The sequence below is a fragment of the Bubalus kerabau genome, chromosome 1 (assembly GCF_029407905.1).
Source record: "Bubalus kerabau isolate K-KA32 ecotype Philippines breed swamp buffalo chromosome 1, PCC_UOA_SB_1v2, whole genome shotgun sequence".
Lineage (NCBI taxonomy): Eukaryota > Metazoa > Chordata > Mammalia > Artiodactyla > Bovidae > Bubalus > Bubalus kerabau.
The window spans coordinates 206,730,491-206,747,336 of NC_073624.1; the positions used below are offsets into that span (position 1 = coordinate 206,730,491).

Here is a 16,846-nt window from a genome sequence, read left to right on the forward strand (position 1 = left end):
TCTAGGGAAATACTTGGAAGTTCTGTGGGAGCCTTGGCCATATTTTTGAAATTAATCTCAGGGCTAGTAGTAGCAAGGAGGTGATTCAGTTATATTCAGTTGGCATTTAAGAGTGTTTCAGGGTACTTGATATTTTGCTGTTGGGAATCTAGAGATGAATAAAGAGGCATTCTTCCCTCTTCAGATTATTCACAGTCAGATTAGGGAAGTCAGGTGTGTATACTCACAGTGAACTCCAGAGAACTTTTAGAGTTTCTCTTTCTTACTCTTAAGAGTTAACACTCACTTCTTACACTTGAGTTTAAAATGTATTCCATCATTCCTTTTGCAGAGTACTTGGTAAGATTTAAAAAAACAGAGTTTCTAAGTAGCTGTTTTAAAGTATTTAACAGTAGAAGAGTACAGAATCTTAGAGGATTATATGATTCAAGGAGTAGTTCAAAAGAATTTCTGGCAGTCCAGTGCTTAGGATTCTGCACTTGACTGCTGAGGATCCAGGTTCAATCCCTGGTCAGGGAACTAAGATCTCACAAGCTGTGCAGTGCAGTGAGAGGGAAAAAAAAAAAAAAAAAAAAGAGTCCTTCTATATGTGCAGTGTTACTGCAGTTTGTTTTGGGCTTGACTGTGTTTGAGACCCTAATGTCAACTAATGGAGTTCCAGAGCTTTAGAGTTCCCTGGCCATGGACACAAATAGGATATCACATTAACATAACATATAATGAATGCTTTGTAAGCTATAGAACCCTATGTATGCATTAGTTAATAATAAGAGCAGCAATAATCAATATTGTTAAAATAATTAACACTACTATTGAAATTAGCAGCTATTTGGAGATTTGTAATTGTGATTAATATAATTATTCATCACTTACATACAGAGGTCCAAGGTAGTAAGTAATATTGGTTATCTTTCTTGTTATTTCTGTATACTACATTTTAATGTGTTAACTCTAAAAATGAAAGAATGAATATTTATGATTTGGGGAGGAAAACGTGGAATTGAATTTGACAACTAATATAGGTAGCTGCACAAAAAGTGTTCAAGCAGATTTAATACAAAAATTATGATAGTATTAGATGAAATGAGGTCCTAAGTAGTTGGTTTTTTAAGAAAGATGAAGTGGTCCAGGAAAAGAGAACCATATGTGACAGAAGGAGAAATCACATAAAGGACAAAAAAGAATGAAAATCTTATCTAGCAGTTAAGGTATTAGGGGTTGGGAGAATGATATCTAACTTTGTTTTTGGAATTTCAGGGGCTGCTTGGATGGGGTTATTACTTGATAATGCTTCCATTCCGGTTTACCTATTATACAATACTTGATATATTTAGGTACGTACCTTTGTATCCATGTGTTTAGTAGCAACAGGGTAGACTTTGGAGCAGAAACAGATCAGACTAAGGTTTATGCTCTTATCAATTTCGACTTGCCAGTTTATCATCATTATTGAAGACCTTTCCTAAAGTATTTCATATAGCATGAAAATATTTTCAGTTTTTCGAACGTAACAACAGATGTTACTTTCACAAATGAGTCTGCCTATATTTATTGTATCCTCCCTATCCCACCATGTTTTCCGCCTACATTCCCCAGTTAGTCTTCACACCCTTTCTGTTCCAACCTTTGTTACCTTTACTAGCTTCACACTCCTTGTTAACTTTCACCCTAAACCATCTTACAACTCATAATTCCAACAGATTGACTTGCTCTGAAATGACCCATTTTCCCCCCGATTCCTCCAATAACAGTTTCACTGTTCTAGACACCCCTTCTGTACATTTCCCTCTGTCTTGGCAATCCATAGGTTGCTGGCACTATAACCCTTCCACACGTGTGTACACCCTTGCTTCATACCATCACTTTTCTTCTCACTTCCTTCTTTTACCATTTGGAGAGCTCAGCACAAGAAGCTGCAGAAAGACTGGAAAATGTCAGGGGACCCAAGGTGCACATCAGACTTGAGTGTCTGATCTGGAACTCAGTAATAGATGAATCCACACCTAATCTTTATGGAGAACTAGAATGTTTATGGGCATCCAGGCCAACAAATGCAGCCTTGTATGCGTACAGTGCAACCTGTACCTGACTCTGAATACAGGCTAATCTTTGCCTTACTCTAGGGAACAGAGCCTGAAGGTATGGACTGACCAGCTTCAGGGGTGCATGTAAAAATCTTTAAAATCATAATGAAGACGGAGTTGATATCTCTGTTGTTTTGTTTTTTTTAAGCTAATTGTCCTAAATTGCGTTGGCCATTGGACTATATTGTGATGCGAAAGAACAACAACAAAAAATAATTAAAACCTTTATCCATTCATTCATAAAATTTGAAAACTTGGAGTAATAAGATAATCCTAAAATACTTGATTTCAGAGAAAGTTATCAAAACATTAATCTTAAGGATTTCTAATCACTCCTCCACATACACAGCTTCTTTCTTTTATTTTTAATTTGCTCTGAAATGTTTGTGTCAATGAGTTAGATTTGATTATTCAGGAGAAATTCCAAGTGACATTGTGTGTATATGGGGAATTTGTTAAGGGGATGAAGAACTAACTGGCTTAGTATTTGGTAAGGAGAGTATCATAGTGTAGTTAGCTTTTCTATGCTGAAATTTCTTCAAGTATATGAATATTGTTCACTTCCTTGGGGAAAAATATGCATGGCATGTGTTACTAATTTTAATGCAACTGTATCATCCAAGCAACTTGTTTAACGTTATGTAGCACCTTGACTTATCAAGCCCCTGCTCCTTTGCCTTTTATGGAAACCCAAAGGATAAATAAATGGTACTATACAAATGTGATAAGATGGCCTCTTCAGAAACAGATGTACCATCTTTAAACTTAAGTAACTGCCAAGTTTTCAACTCTGGCCAAGTGTTGTCTAGATCCATTTTATAACTTCCTCTGCGGATGCTGTCAACCATAAATCACTGAGCAAAATTTACTTGCCCCATTGACAAGCAAGTAAATCACGAGTGCAAGTTTGGATTTGAAGTTCTTGTCCATAATCTGAATAGTTTGGGGATGTGGATTCATAATTCAAAATTCCAGGAGAACAGAAAGGAAAGGGAGAGGCAAGTAGAACAATCAGAAAGAGACAGCTCTGTTCTAGAACAGCACTGTCTAATAGAACTTTCTGTGATGATGGAAATGTTGTGTATCTTCGCTGTCTAGTGTGGAAGCCATTAGCCACATGTGGCTATTGAGCACTTGAAATATGGCTGTTGTGAGTGATGAACTAAATTTTTTTATTGTATTGAATTAATTTTCTTGGTAATTTAGATAGCCATAGGTGGCTCTTGGCTGCTGTTTTAGACAGTGCCATTACAAGAGTCTGAGGGCACAGCCTGACTCATGACCTTTGTGGATATTGGGTCTTCCTTTCCCAGTTCTTTTAGTCCTAAATTTTTCTGCAAAAAGCACTTAATATTTGTTTACGCCAGTGTTGAAATTTATAATCCTAGTAGTTTGGATTCTTCTTAAACAGGCTGTGGCACAACTTGCTGCTTTGTGGCTTTTGAGCCAGACTGTCTTCTCAGGTTTGATGGTCCACTCACAGGTGTCTCACCTCCCCTTGCTGCCATGCCTGTGGCTCTGTATAGGAATCTTTACAAACTGGCCTATTCCGTATGCACTACAGTAAGCCGATTCATGTGATATTTATTCCTTCCTCCCCAGGTTTGCTCTTCGTTTTATACGGCCTGACCCTCGCAACCGGGTCACTGATCCCGTTGGGGACATTGTTTCATTTATGCACTCTTTTGAAGAGAAATATGGGAGGGCACACCCTGTCTTCTACCTGGGAACGTACAGCCAGGTCAGTGCCAAACCATATAGATGCCAATTTATTGATATGGTTCTATCCTCAAAGGAAAGCATAGGCCAGCACTGATCATGTCATTCTTTTATTCAAAAACTTTAAATGACTTTTTATAGTTTATACACACACACACACACACACACATGCACACGCACACACACGCCCTTTAGCTGGGCCCTCTTTGATCTAATCCCAACCTCCTTTTGAGGTCTTTCCTGCATAACTTGTTTTCCTGTACCTTAGGTTCCAGCTAAACAGTCCCCTTAACACACTTTGTAATGTCCCACCTCTGTGCCTTTGCTTTTACTTTACTGTTTCCTCTATCTGGAATGCCTTCCTCACATTTTTGTTAACTGGAATCTTGCCCATCCTTTACCAGTTCGTGTCTCTCCCCTCTTGTACCTTTCCTGATTGCTGCACTCTACCCTGCCTACTTATAGACTAAAATAGTCTTTTGTATTTTCGTAGTGTTTTTTTTTTTTAATGTTATAGCAATTTCACAGTCTTCCTTATTTTATAGTTGTTTGTGTTCATGTCTTATCTCCTATACAGACCATAAGCTCCTTGTAGGCAAAGCCTAAGTCTTCTTGGATCCCTCACAGAACTGAATAAGGGCATAGACCATAGACTCAAGGCAGCACATCTCATTTAACCCAAGCAACACACACCTTTGACTGTTGTTATCTCTCAGGGGCGAAGATTAGTAGGAGTTCTTTGGGTATTGGGCACACCCCACTTCACCAGAAAACAAGGTGGAAGCACACGGTGGGCGTGTGCCTAAGGGCGGTTCTGTTCTGCAGCCTCCAGGATTCCTGAATCTATCTGGAAAAGGAGAAAAATGCTGACTCTGGCTTCCTGTCTGATTCTCCCACATCTGTTTTTTCTCACTGGCTGCTCCCACCCCACTCAGTAAGCCTTAAGCGCCTACTATATGCCACACGTTGTGCTCAATGCTAGAGATACAGTCATGAATGAGATGGGTCCTCTCAGACACCCTCTTTGCTGTGATCCTGAGGGTAGGCCACTATTGGTCATTCAGGAAACCTTAACTGAATTGTAATGTGTCCAGGAGTCTACAAATGGAAAAGCAGACACAGGAATGTGGGATACTTGCCTTGTTTTTGAAGATCTTTTAAAACTCATGCTCTTTAAAATGCCCTTGGGTCCCTCATTTTCTCATCCCTGTTTGGCATGTGGCCAGGGATCTGGCTTATCTTCACAGTATTTATTATGCTGTAGCTATCAAGTGGCAAAATTCTCGTCTCCTTTTTCAGGTCAGATTCTCCTGTTTTTATCTTCCTTTAGACTGTGGGAACAGCTGACTTTTCTGTGATTACATGGGGCTCTTTTCTGTCAGCCTGCTTATTCTTTATTCTCACTTGCCTAATACAATTTAAATCCTAACAACACTAAAAACTTTTTCATTGAAGCGTATTAGCATATGGACTTTCTATTGGGAGAGGAATGCCAGGGGTGTGAAGATAGAAAAGCCCAGGAGTTTTCTGGTTTTCTTGCTTACCTTCTTTCCTTATTTCTTCTTTTGTTCCTAAATACATAGCTGTATCCATTCGGACCCTTATCCTAATTAAAAGCTTGAGGCACAGTTATCATCATAATTAGTGATCTTCTGTTTCTCACAGGCACTTAATGATGCCAAACGGGAGCTTCGCTTTCTTTTGGTTTATCTTCATGGAGATGATCACCAGGACTCTGATGAATTCTGTCGGTAAGTGGATTGTTTTTTTTCTCCCTCTTTTCTGATCTTATCTGCTGATAGTTGTGGTAAGCAAGTTCCTCTTACGTCATTTTCATCCCTCTCCACAGCAACACACTCTGTGCACCTGAAGTTATTTCACTAATAAACACTAGGATGCTCTTCTGGGCATGCTCCACAAACAAACCTGAGGGATACAGAGGTAAGTTGTTTTTTTTTTCCCTCATTGAAATTGTTAGAATATCTTTCAAATAATCTGGACGGACACGCCATTTATCGCATGACTATTCTGTGGCCAACCAAACCTCTCAGCAGTCATAAGAGATGGGGGTTGTATTACCTCCACTGTATAGTTTAGGTGTTTAAGCCGCTGGCCCACGATCATACAGTTAGCAAGTTTTGGAGCACACTCAGGTCTGTCAGACTCTAGCCCACTTATTACAGTTAACCATTGCCAGAACCTGTTTTGTTTTTTAAAATACCCAGTCCTGGCCAGCAACTTGTCTTTAATCTTAGTGGGCTTTTTACCAGAGTCTATTCTTGTCATTAGCAATTTTATCAGAGCTTCTTGCACAGTGAGATAGTTGTTCTAGTATGTCAAGTGCCCATAGGGATTCAGAAAGCTCAGATCTTTACTGACTGTAACTAACTCTTGACTGGAGGTAAATATCTTTAGAAGTCAGTGTAAGATGTACCAGCTTCCCTGGTAGCTCAATCGTAAAGAATATGCCTGAAGTGCAGGAGACCCAGGTTTGATCCCTGAGTCGGGAAGATCCCCTGGATAAGGAAATGGCAACCCACTCCAGTATTTTTGCCTGGAGAATCCCATGGACAGAGGAGCTTGGCAGGCTACAGTTCACGAGGTCAGAAGAGTTGGACACAACTTAGCAACTAAACCAACATAAGATATAAAGGCATCTAGTGAAGGAAAACATAGTTTACTTTGCAGCTACTTCTGTTCAGCAGCTTTTGAGTATATATTGGCATACAGGTTCTGTGCTAAATCCTGAGAACCAAAGATGCAGTAGATGGTTTGTCTGCATCCTGGAATCCAAATTGTTGTTCCTAATTGGTTTTTAATTGGTTTTTAAACAGCTGATAAGTCCTTGCATATTTGACATTCTAATATGGCTTTGGAGATGAGCAGTGATAGAAGGAGACTAAGGATATTTTTTATAGAAGCTTAAAATCTCTTCTTTTCAAATCATAAGGTAAAATCTTGGTTATTTGGAGGACCAACTTTCTAAGCTTGTTCAGAATAGAAAAGCTAGCCCTTTTTTTTATTGGGTAGCATGTATGGGACATAGGAAAAGGGGATAAGGAAGGGATTGGATAAAAGGAACAAAAGATAGGGAAGATGATGGTTTAGATCATCACCAGTAACAGAAAACTGGAGAGTTGCAGCCTTGGCCTCTTTAGGCTTGACCCCAACCAGCACAAAGGAAGATTATTATAATAAGCAGTAGCCAGAGTCCTTGCGGAGAAGGCAGTGGCACCCCACTCCAATACTCTTGCCTGGAAAATCCCATGGACGGAGGAGTCTGATAGGCTGCAGTCCATGAGGTTGCTAAGAGTAGGACACGACTGAGCGACTTCACTTTCACTTTTCACTTTCATGCATTGGAGAAGGAAATGGCAACCCAGTCCAGTGTTCTTGCCTGGAGAATCTCAGGGACGGGGGAGCCTGGTGAGCTGCCGTCTGTGGGGTTGCACAGAGTTGGACACGACTGAAGAGACTTAGCAGCAGCAGCAGAGTCCTTGTATATCCTTTTTGCTCTGTCAAATAGACATTGTCCTTGAACTCTGCAGCCTGCTCTAGCATCATCATGACAACCAGAAAAGCCTGTCCTACTCTAATCAGACTAATTGGACATAGGAACACGAATATATAACAACAACAACAACAAAAAGATGGAGAAACTAGAAGAGGAAAAAAGGTAGGCAGGGAATAAATGACACCTCCATTGTTTCCCAATTGAGACTAAAGCAGTTATCTCTTGCTTGTTGTGTGAACTCTAAGAATTAATCTGTTTCATCCCTAAGTCCTGCCCTTGGTTTTTTGGATCTTCTTTTTGTCAGTCTCTCAGGCTTTAAGAGAAAACACCTATCCATTCCTGGCCATGATTATGTTGAAGGATCGGAGGATGACTGTGGTAGGACGTCTAGAAGGCCTCATTCAGCCTGATGACCTCATTAACCAGCTGACATTTATCATGGATGCAAATCAGACTTACCTGGTGTCTGAACGCCTAGAGAGGTACAGGGGAGTTCCTCTCTGGAACTGAGAGACCAGCTGCAGACGTGGGTGCCTTACCTGGGGCTTCACAAATCCTGACTTCTTCTCTGTGTTAGGCAACTTCAAAAGCCGCCTCCATTTAATGTTAAAATATTCATATATTATACTTTGACCTAAATAACTCCATCAGATCATTTGTTCTTGGAGATGTCATTCAAAATAAAGATAAGACTGTGCTCAGGATTACAAATTGTGTCATTTAAAATAGCTGAGCATGATATAAAGAACTTAAATATAGAAACTGAGGAATGGTTATAACTCCCCACGCCCCGCCATCATATAATATACAGAAATTAATGTAGAAAATTCAGGAAACACAGAAAAGCACAAAGAAAAAATTTTAAATAATTCATAATCCTACCACCACTTTAACATTCTGGTATATTTTCTTTTAATTTTACAGACACAGACACACAACACTCTACATACATACCCAATTTTTCAGAGAGAAAAAGAAATATCCTAAAATGTCAGTGTTTCCTTTTTGATTAGTAGAATTCTGAATAAGGTTTTTCTGTATTTTTCAAATCTGCTAAAATATGTGTGTGGTTTTTTGGTTTTATAAAAGCAACATATATAAAAATGCAGTTACCCAAGAAGGTATTTACCTATAAAATATGATATTGATGATCATTTGATGGCAATAATACTGAGTTATTTCTGTTAGGATTGGGGGGAAAGGATAGTTTTACATGAAAAATTGAAAAGAGATGGAAAAACTCGCCGTTTCTTTTTCTGCCAACTTAAGACAAGAGACAGTGCATTTAGATTCTGCATGCTTTCTTTGTACTCTCTCATGATAGTGTGAAATAGTCTTCTGCCCAGATTGTCAACCTTTTTAACCCCCTAAAAAAATTTCAGTATAAGGAAACACAGGGCTTTGTGAGATTTATCTTTTCCTTTTGTGCTTTTGATCTGTCCACAGGGAAGAACGAAACCAGACCCAGGTGCTGAGACAGCAGCAGGATGAGGCCTACCTGGCCTCTCTCAGAGCTGACCAGGAGAAAGAGAGAAAGAAGCGAGAGGAGCGCGAACGGAAGAGGCGGAAGGAGGAGGAGGTGCAGCAGCAGAAGCTGGCAGAAGAGAGGCGGCGGCGGGTGAGGAGCCTGTCTGCTTCTGGTGACTCCCAGACTCTCTCTCTTTTTAAGTGTGAAAGGAAAACACGAGTTGATAGGATTGTGAATGATTTAAATTCTCCACGCCGTTTTAGTATTTACTACATTTTTCACAAAAAGTATTTTTTTTTTAAGTTTATTAAAACAAATATAAGAATAAGTATAAAGGTTATGTAAAACAGCTGTGTTCCATGAAAGGGAAGCATAAACAGATAGTAAACAGTTCATTATGCTAATTCACAGCAATAGTGTTTAAACATTCAAGTACCAGTGTTAGCTCATCTGACATTTAATTCGTGGTCTTGTTTCATCATTGCATATTGCTGCTTGATTATAGCCAGTGTCTTTTAGTCCTTCCCTTTTTTCTAACAGTTGCATACCTTAACATAGTCAATAAATAATACATGTGATGCAGTGGTGTGTAATCAGATAAATATAATTTGAAGTAAGGTGTTTCTGACTCTTGCCAAGAAGTTTTTTTCCTGATACTGCCCAGTAAACCTACATGATATGATTGTATTTCTTGTTTCCTTGTTCCCTAATTGGAACCATAGTCTCACCTTTGCTTTGTGTCTCTACAGAATTTACAAGAGGAGAAGGAAAGGAAGTTGGAGTGTCTGCCCCCAGAGCCTTCCCCTGATGACCCTGAAAGTGTCAAAATCATTTTCAAATTACCCAATGATTCTCGAGTAGAGAGACGATTCCACTTTTCACAGTCTCTAACAGTAAGGACTGCCTCAACTGTGTGAAGTGTTAATGTCTGGGCTATAGATCTGAAAGCTTTTAAGGACTCTCAAGAATGTTGTTGGTCTATCTGCTGCTCTAATGAACAGAGAGTGAAGAGGGTACTGAATTATTGTAGGTTCCTTCAGGTCTAGCTGCCAACACAGAGCAGTTATTAAGATTCATTATGTCATGTTTGAGCTCTGCCAAGAAGAAAAGATACCTTACCAAGAAGTTCCACAGAAGACTCGGGTGTTGGAGATGGGAGGCTCTCCTTTGCTGCTCGGCTTTCATTGGCTTCAGAATCCCATCAGCACCCCTTGCTGTGTAGAAAAGGCTCTATCCCCGTGGCCCTAGAAGGACTGGAATTACACAGCTGGATATAAGTGCATGTGCAGTTTTCATGCAGTTGTCACTCTTTGTTTCTTCTCAGGTTAACCCATAAGCCCCACGTAATAGGGCTACATTGTATAGCTGGTGTCCATAGGTAAATAGTATTTGTCATTCCATAGGGATGTAGTTGGAGAAGGCGATGGCACCCCACTCCAGTACTCTTGCCTGGCAAATCCCATGGACGGAGGAGCCTGGTAGGCTGTAGTCCACGGGGTTGCAGAGTCGGACACGACTGAGTGACTTCCCTTTCACTTTTCACTTTCATGCATTGGAGAAGGAAATGGCAACCCACTCCAATGTTCTTGCCTGGAGAATCCCAGGGACGGAGGAGCCTGGTGGGCTGCCGTCTATGGGGTCACACAGAGTTGGACACGACTGAAGTGACAGCAGGGATGTAGTTAAAAGCATAGACAGAGTCTAACAGAATGAGGAGCAAATTCTCATTGTTCTGTTGTTAATAGATGTCTCTCCTTGGTCAGTTTACTTAATCTGTACGCCTCAGTTTCTTCATCTGTAAAATGAGTATAATGGTCACTCTGTAGTACGATAATTAGAATTAAGTTTGTATGTAAAGTACTTAACATTGTGCCTGGTTCATAGTAAACATTCAGATGCTATTTTTTATATTTTTTATCAGAAGGAATTATATTATATTTAGTGTTGGTATGTTGCCTTTATGTTTATATTGTGTTGGCATGTTGCCTTTCCAAATTTACAACCATACTATATTCTGCCATTTCCCTGATCACTTGAAATAATCAGGAGTAAACTGCATAATTGGACTTCCCATGGAGGCTCAGTGGTAAAGAATCCACCTGCCAATGCAGGAGACTTGGGTTCAATCTCTAGGTCAGAAAGATCCCTTGGAGCAGGAAATGGCAAAACACCTCAGTATTCTCCTTGGGGAATTGCGTGGACAGAGGAGCCTGACGGGCTGAAGTCCATGGGGTCGAAAAAGAGTCAGACATGACTTAGTGACTAAACAACAACAAACCGCATAATAGAAATGTGGCTGCTCTGTGGTTAGGTGAGGCTGGGTGGCACATTGATTACTTCTTCCTGTTTAATTGGAGAACATTGAGCAAGTTACAGAATCTCTTAGAGGGCCTCAGATATATCGCAAATGTACAATGGAAATATGACTTGCCCTCTGATAACATTAAACTGAAGGTATTTTAGGCCCTGTGCTGGGTACCCTGTGAGTTATGCAGGTGAGTAAAGTGTGGTTCTGAAATTCACAGAGCTTGCTGACTACTAAGAATGTTAAGATGATTCAAAGAGCTAATTCACAGTAAAACGTTGTGAGGCATCCTGGTGAAATAAATAGCTTCTCCATTTTATTTCTCTCTCATTTATACACTGATTTATATGGAGCAAGGTACTCTTCATCCCTAACTTTGGATATTTTATTTGGGAATAACATGAATGAGCCTCAAACAGGACCTACCATGCTGTAGATGGTTACTATATGTTCATTCCCTTGCCTTGATGTGTCTCCTAACTGCTGTTTTGTGTGTAGGTTTTAGCTTGCAACCGTCTTGACTAACAGTTTCCCTGTAGTATGCCCAAGTTCTTCTGGAGCTTTTACTCCCCACACTCTCATTACGTATATGAAAAGCCTAACCAAAATTTGCTCTCCTCAGAGTTTTAGAGGAAAGTCTATTAGAATTGTGGAATAGAATAGACTTTTAGTTAAAGGGTAACCAACCCATTTGTTTTGTTAATAAATATTTAATCCTTGTAAGCCTTTAAAAAGATTCACACTAAAAGTTATTTTAAAAAGTAAAAACTAAGATGGAGAAATGAGGACAGGGCTCAGAGATAGGAAAGAAGTGTGACAAGAGGTATAGTGGCCCTGTTGGCTTTTCATTTAACATTCGTAGTGTTAATAGCAAGTAGCTGAAGAATGAGTTACAGTTTTTTAGTGCCCTCACAGACTGTGATCTTCCTGTGAATTCTACCCTCTATACATACTCTGGATGAGTGAATGTTACATGAAATGCACTGTTTGCACATGATACTCAACTCTTGACAGTGATTAAATGCTAGGATTAAAAAAAGGATAAAATGTACAAAAATCTCCAGCTTCTGTGAGTGGGCAGAAAAGTGGCACCTGACTTTCTCCTAAATAAATGCATATGAGAGAATCCAAATTAAACTCAGCCCAGAACTCATTTTTTTATCCATTACAAACCAAAAGGGACCTCTAGAGTGATTTTATGTGTTTCTTGATGGTTTTAGGGCATTGCCAGTGATAAAGAATGCCAGTGTTGTATTAGTGTTGAGTATTGTCAAGCAGTGATTGAAAAAGGAGCAAGATGTTTTGCTCTTTTGTAAAACCCTTACTGGGTTCATACCAAGAATACTTGGTGCAAGTCTAACTGATGCATCTCAAGAAACGAAAAGGAGAATGAATGTTAATGGAAATTGCAAAGACAGAGGGAACTGAAAATTATTAAGGTTGACCAAAATATGAGAAGTTTGTAAAATCATGAATGGATTAGGTAAGAGGAAAATGAACTTAACTCTTTAAATGGATTTGTAGCTATAGCCCCTTAAAAATTCTAAAGAGGTAAGTTTAAGTTAAGACAAACACAGGAAGGACTGCTTCACCAAAAGGGAATATACTTATATGAGAGGTGGAATAAAAAGGAAATAGAAATAGATTCCCTCAAAAAAATAAGTGTAACTTGAATAGTGTGTTCCTGATCTTTGTGAGGGACCTGAACGCAATGTCCTTCATAGCACATCCCTTAGAGTCTTGTTAGAAATGGAATATGTGGGACTTCTCTGGTCTTCCAGTGCATGGGACATATGTTCAATCCCTGGTCTCAGAAGATCCCACATGCCAAGGAGCAACTAAGCCCACGCACCACAACTGCTGAGCTCACACGCGCTGCAGTGAGAAGTTCCTGTGTGCTACAGTGAGGATCCTGCATGCCACCCCTAAGACTTGACACCACCAAATAAATACTTGTTTAGAAAACAAAAAAAGGGGACTTAGCTGGTGGTCCAGTGGTTAAGACTCATGCTCCCAACACAGGGGGCCTTGGTTCCATCCCTGGTCTGGGAAGTAAATGCTGCAACTGAAAGTTTGCATGCCTCAACTAAGAGTTCACGTTCCACAGCTAAGGATTCCATGTGCCACAACTAAAACCCAGCGCAGCCAAATAAATACCTTTTAAAAAGAAATTGGCATATGAGATGAAGAGGACCATAGATCAGCCAGGGTGTGTATTCTTAATGGGTGGAGTTAAGAGAGAGGGGAAAATAAGAACTTACCTGTATCTTGTCAGAGCCAGACTAGAGTTAAGAGGGCTTTCTCAGAGGAGAGGTCCACATGGAGGGTGCTGGTCCTGATCTCGATCAAGTTAAGGAGGTATCCACTTGTGGGGACACCCAGTACAAAGAAGTCAGAGCCCAGGTGGCCTGGGAATGGAGTAGATATTAAAGCCAGAACCGGGTAAGGAGGGTGTACATTTGGAAAGAGGAATCGACTCTTAGCATTCAGCATATATAGAGGGAAATAAAGATATAGATGTGTATATGTATGTACACATTGCCTAGCTTTCTCCACAGAGTGTGCCTAGGAACATCAGCACCCCAGTAGCAGTGAACATACTTTTAGTACCTGGATCGTGGTTTTTATTTATTTTCTTATTTTTTTCTTTCTTTGGCTACATCATGCAGCATGTAAGGTCTTAGTTCCCTAAGCAGGGATTGAACCTGTGCTCCTTGGAATGGAAACATGGAATCCTAACCACTGGTCCACCAAGAAATTCCCTAGGTCATGGTTTTTAAATGCCATTGTCCATTAGGAAGAACCAGGGAATGTCCCTGGTGGTCTAGAGGTAAAGAGTCCACCTGCCAATGCAGGGGATGTGGGTTCAATCCCTGGTCCAGGAAGATACCACATGCTGCAGAGCAACTAAGCCTGTGTGTTGTGCCATAACTGCTGAGCCTGAGTGCTGCAGCTACCGAAGCCCATGGGCCTAGAGCCTGTGCTCCACAAGAGAAGCCACTGCAGTGAGAGAGTAGCCTCCATTAGCCACAACAAAAGAAAGCCTGCATGTAGCAATGAAGTCCCAGTGCAACCAAAAATTAAAAAATTTTTAAAAAGAATAATCAGGGCTCCTTGGAGAAATGGCTTATGAAAGTTAAGGGTTTTGATGGAAAATACAAGATTCGCCTGTAACACCTTGTGCCACAAAGCAAGGAATTATTCAGAGAACATTGGAGACATGTCAGAAATACACAGAAGCCAGCTTCATTGGGCTTCTCAGACTCCATCAGAAACAGTTTGAACATTAAAACCTATTGAATAAAATAGGAAAGCATGGCTCTATGTTAATAAATGAAAGAAAGTTTGAGGAGCAGAATGTTCCTGGAGTTTCAAAGTACTTCCCCACGAAATATTCCGTAGTTACAATGGAGAAAAGACTAAGAGAGAAGAGGCCTGGCAGGTCCCACCTTAATCAAGTGATCACAGTGGACATCATAGGTAATAGAGCAAATTGAAATTATACTCCACCTGAATAGGATGCATTGAGTAGATCACATCATCATTTCTATAACACTCCTGCTAAAGATGCATAACTGGAATTAATTGTGAATAAACTTCAGATAAACAAATTAAGAGGCAAAATAACTGACCGGAAACCTTTAGTAGTGTCAGGGTTATGAAAGTTAAGGAAATCCTGAAAATTTGTTCCAGGCTAAAGGAACAGACTTAGGAGATGTGACAGCTACTAAATGCAACACACAATTCTAAACTGGATGCTTTTGCTGTAAAAGGCAACTGCCAGGACTTGAATGGAGCCTGAATGAAAATGTAATGTACATTTTTATAGTAACAGTTAAGTTTCCTGATTTTGCGGCTTTTGTATTATGAAGGTAATTGCCCTTTTTGTAAAATATACACAAGTATTCTGGGATGATGGGACATTCAGTTGGTAGTTCACTTTCAGTTGGATTCAAAGCAAAAATACTATACCTATGCTTCCGACTTTTCTGTAACTCTTGACTGTTCCTAAGTAAAAAATATTTAGGGCTTCCCTGGTGGCTCAGTGATAAAGAATCCACCTGTCAATTGAAGAGATGTGGGTTCCACCCCTGGGTCAGAAAGACCCCTGGAGAAAGGAAATGGCAACCCACTCCAGTATTCTTGACTGGGAAATACCATGCACAGAGGAGCCTGGCGGGTGACAGTCCATGGGGTCTCAAAGACTAGGACTTACCAACTCAACAACAGCAAGGTTTGTTGTTTATATCAGACCAGTTTTCAAAGAAAGAAATGTATGAATTCATAGCAGGACTGGGTAGCAAATCTCTTAAAAGAGCTTCCCTGCATTGCTCTGTGAAATGGATGGATTTTGAAATGAAATTTCAGTGTAATGCAGTAATTTTGTATCTCCAGGTCATCCTGGAGAGAGCTGGGGTGTATTTGATTTCATAGTTTGTGTGTGTGTGTGTGTGTGTGTGTGTGTGTGTGTGTGTGTTTTCTCACTGCCCTTTTTCTCTGTGACCTCTGCAGGTAATCCACGACTTCTTATTCTCCTTGAAAGAAAGCCCTGAAAAGTTTCAGATTGAAGCCAATTTTCCCCGAAGGGTGCTGCCCTGCCTCCCTTCAGAGGAGTGGCCCAACCCCCCAACGCTGCAGGAGGCCGGACTCAGCCACACAGAAGTTCTCTTTGTTCAGGACCTAACAGACGAATGACACTTTTTCTTCCTCTTCTCTCCCACCCCAATCCCCAAAAGAAATGGAAAAAAAACAACAAAAAATAAGAGAGATTGATATTATTATTATTATAATACAATATTTTTTTTAAAGACTGCTGCATCCTAAGGAAGGATCAGAAACCATGCTGCCTGCAAGAGTCACCACCTGTGTGCGCACGCAAGGTTAGCAATGAACGTTCCCGCCGGCAAGCCCACCCTTCCCTGCTCCCTCTGCACCACACACCTTCCAGTGAAAGGAGACTCTTCACCTCCAACCCAGCCAGTGTCCCAACTGGGGAAGGGCACATTCCCACTAGAGCTCATGCATTCTTGCTTTTATGGAAAATAAAAGTGAAAACCTTCATCAAACAGCTACCGCAGCGTCTCCTGAGGACTCGCTTCTCCCACCTCTAGAGAAGAGAGGGAAGAGAAGGCACAGGGCAGAGAGATGTTCCTTCAGCTTCCTACGATTTATGAATAATTTTAAATTTTTTTCTGTTGCTTTGTAATGACCAAAGGAATAAGGCTGACATAGGTATATTTGTTTTCCTTAACATTATTTGATAAAGAGCCAGTTTTTAAACCCATGAATTTTTGCCCTGGGCTCTTTAGCCCACAAGAGTGTAATAAAGGTGCCCTGGGCTGGTTTGTGCTTATTTCTGCCATTGTCCCTCTCATGTTCCCAGAGAGGTTATTCTTTTTGGTCCAACTCTTGCTGTCCTTTCTTGCCACCTGTGCACCCCACTTGGGGCAATGGGAGGAAGTCCGGGTTTGTAGCCCTGCAAAGGTTGTGTATGTACCAATACACCCGTATATGTGGTATGAACTCCATGTAGATTTACCTATACATAAAACTGCAGCTTTTCCTTGGAATCTGGGTCAGGTGGTCATTATGGGGTCTGAACCAAAGGATGGCAGTTCATTCCTGATATGTGCATGCCCTTTCTGTCCAGCCCTGAGCCTTCCTGAATTGCCAAGCTTGGTGCCTTTCCAAAGGACTAACAGGGCCTGTGATGCAACCAACAGAACCATGTGAGAGGACCCTGCCTGTCTCCTTAG

The 16,846-nt window shown here is 40.5% G+C and overlaps 1 protein-coding gene across 2 annotated transcripts in view; it reads left to right on the top strand.

Annotated features, from left to right (window-relative positions):
- The window catches only part of FAF2 (Fas associated factor family member 2), a 71,619-nt gene extending 55,176 nt beyond the window's left edge, over nucleotides 1-16,443 (top strand). For both annotated transcript variants that reach the window (XM_055550907.1, XM_055550918.1), the window contains 8 exons: nucleotides 1,258-1,334; nucleotides 3,687-3,825; nucleotides 5,469-5,554; nucleotides 5,653-5,744; nucleotides 7,622-7,799; nucleotides 8,764-8,935; nucleotides 9,535-9,678; nucleotides 15,603-16,443. In XM_055550907.1, the coding sequence (XP_055406882.1) occupies nucleotides 1,258-1,334; nucleotides 3,687-3,825; nucleotides 5,469-5,554; nucleotides 5,653-5,744; nucleotides 7,622-7,799; nucleotides 8,764-8,935; nucleotides 9,535-9,678; nucleotides 15,603-15,785 (1,071 nt within the window). In that variant the 3' untranslated portion in view covers nucleotides 15,786-16,443. The remainder of the gene's footprint in view (nucleotides 1-1,257; nucleotides 1,335-3,686; nucleotides 3,826-5,468; nucleotides 5,555-5,652; nucleotides 5,745-7,621; nucleotides 7,800-8,763; nucleotides 8,936-9,534; nucleotides 9,679-15,602) is intronic.
- Nucleotides 16,444-16,846: the final 403 nt, after the last annotated feature.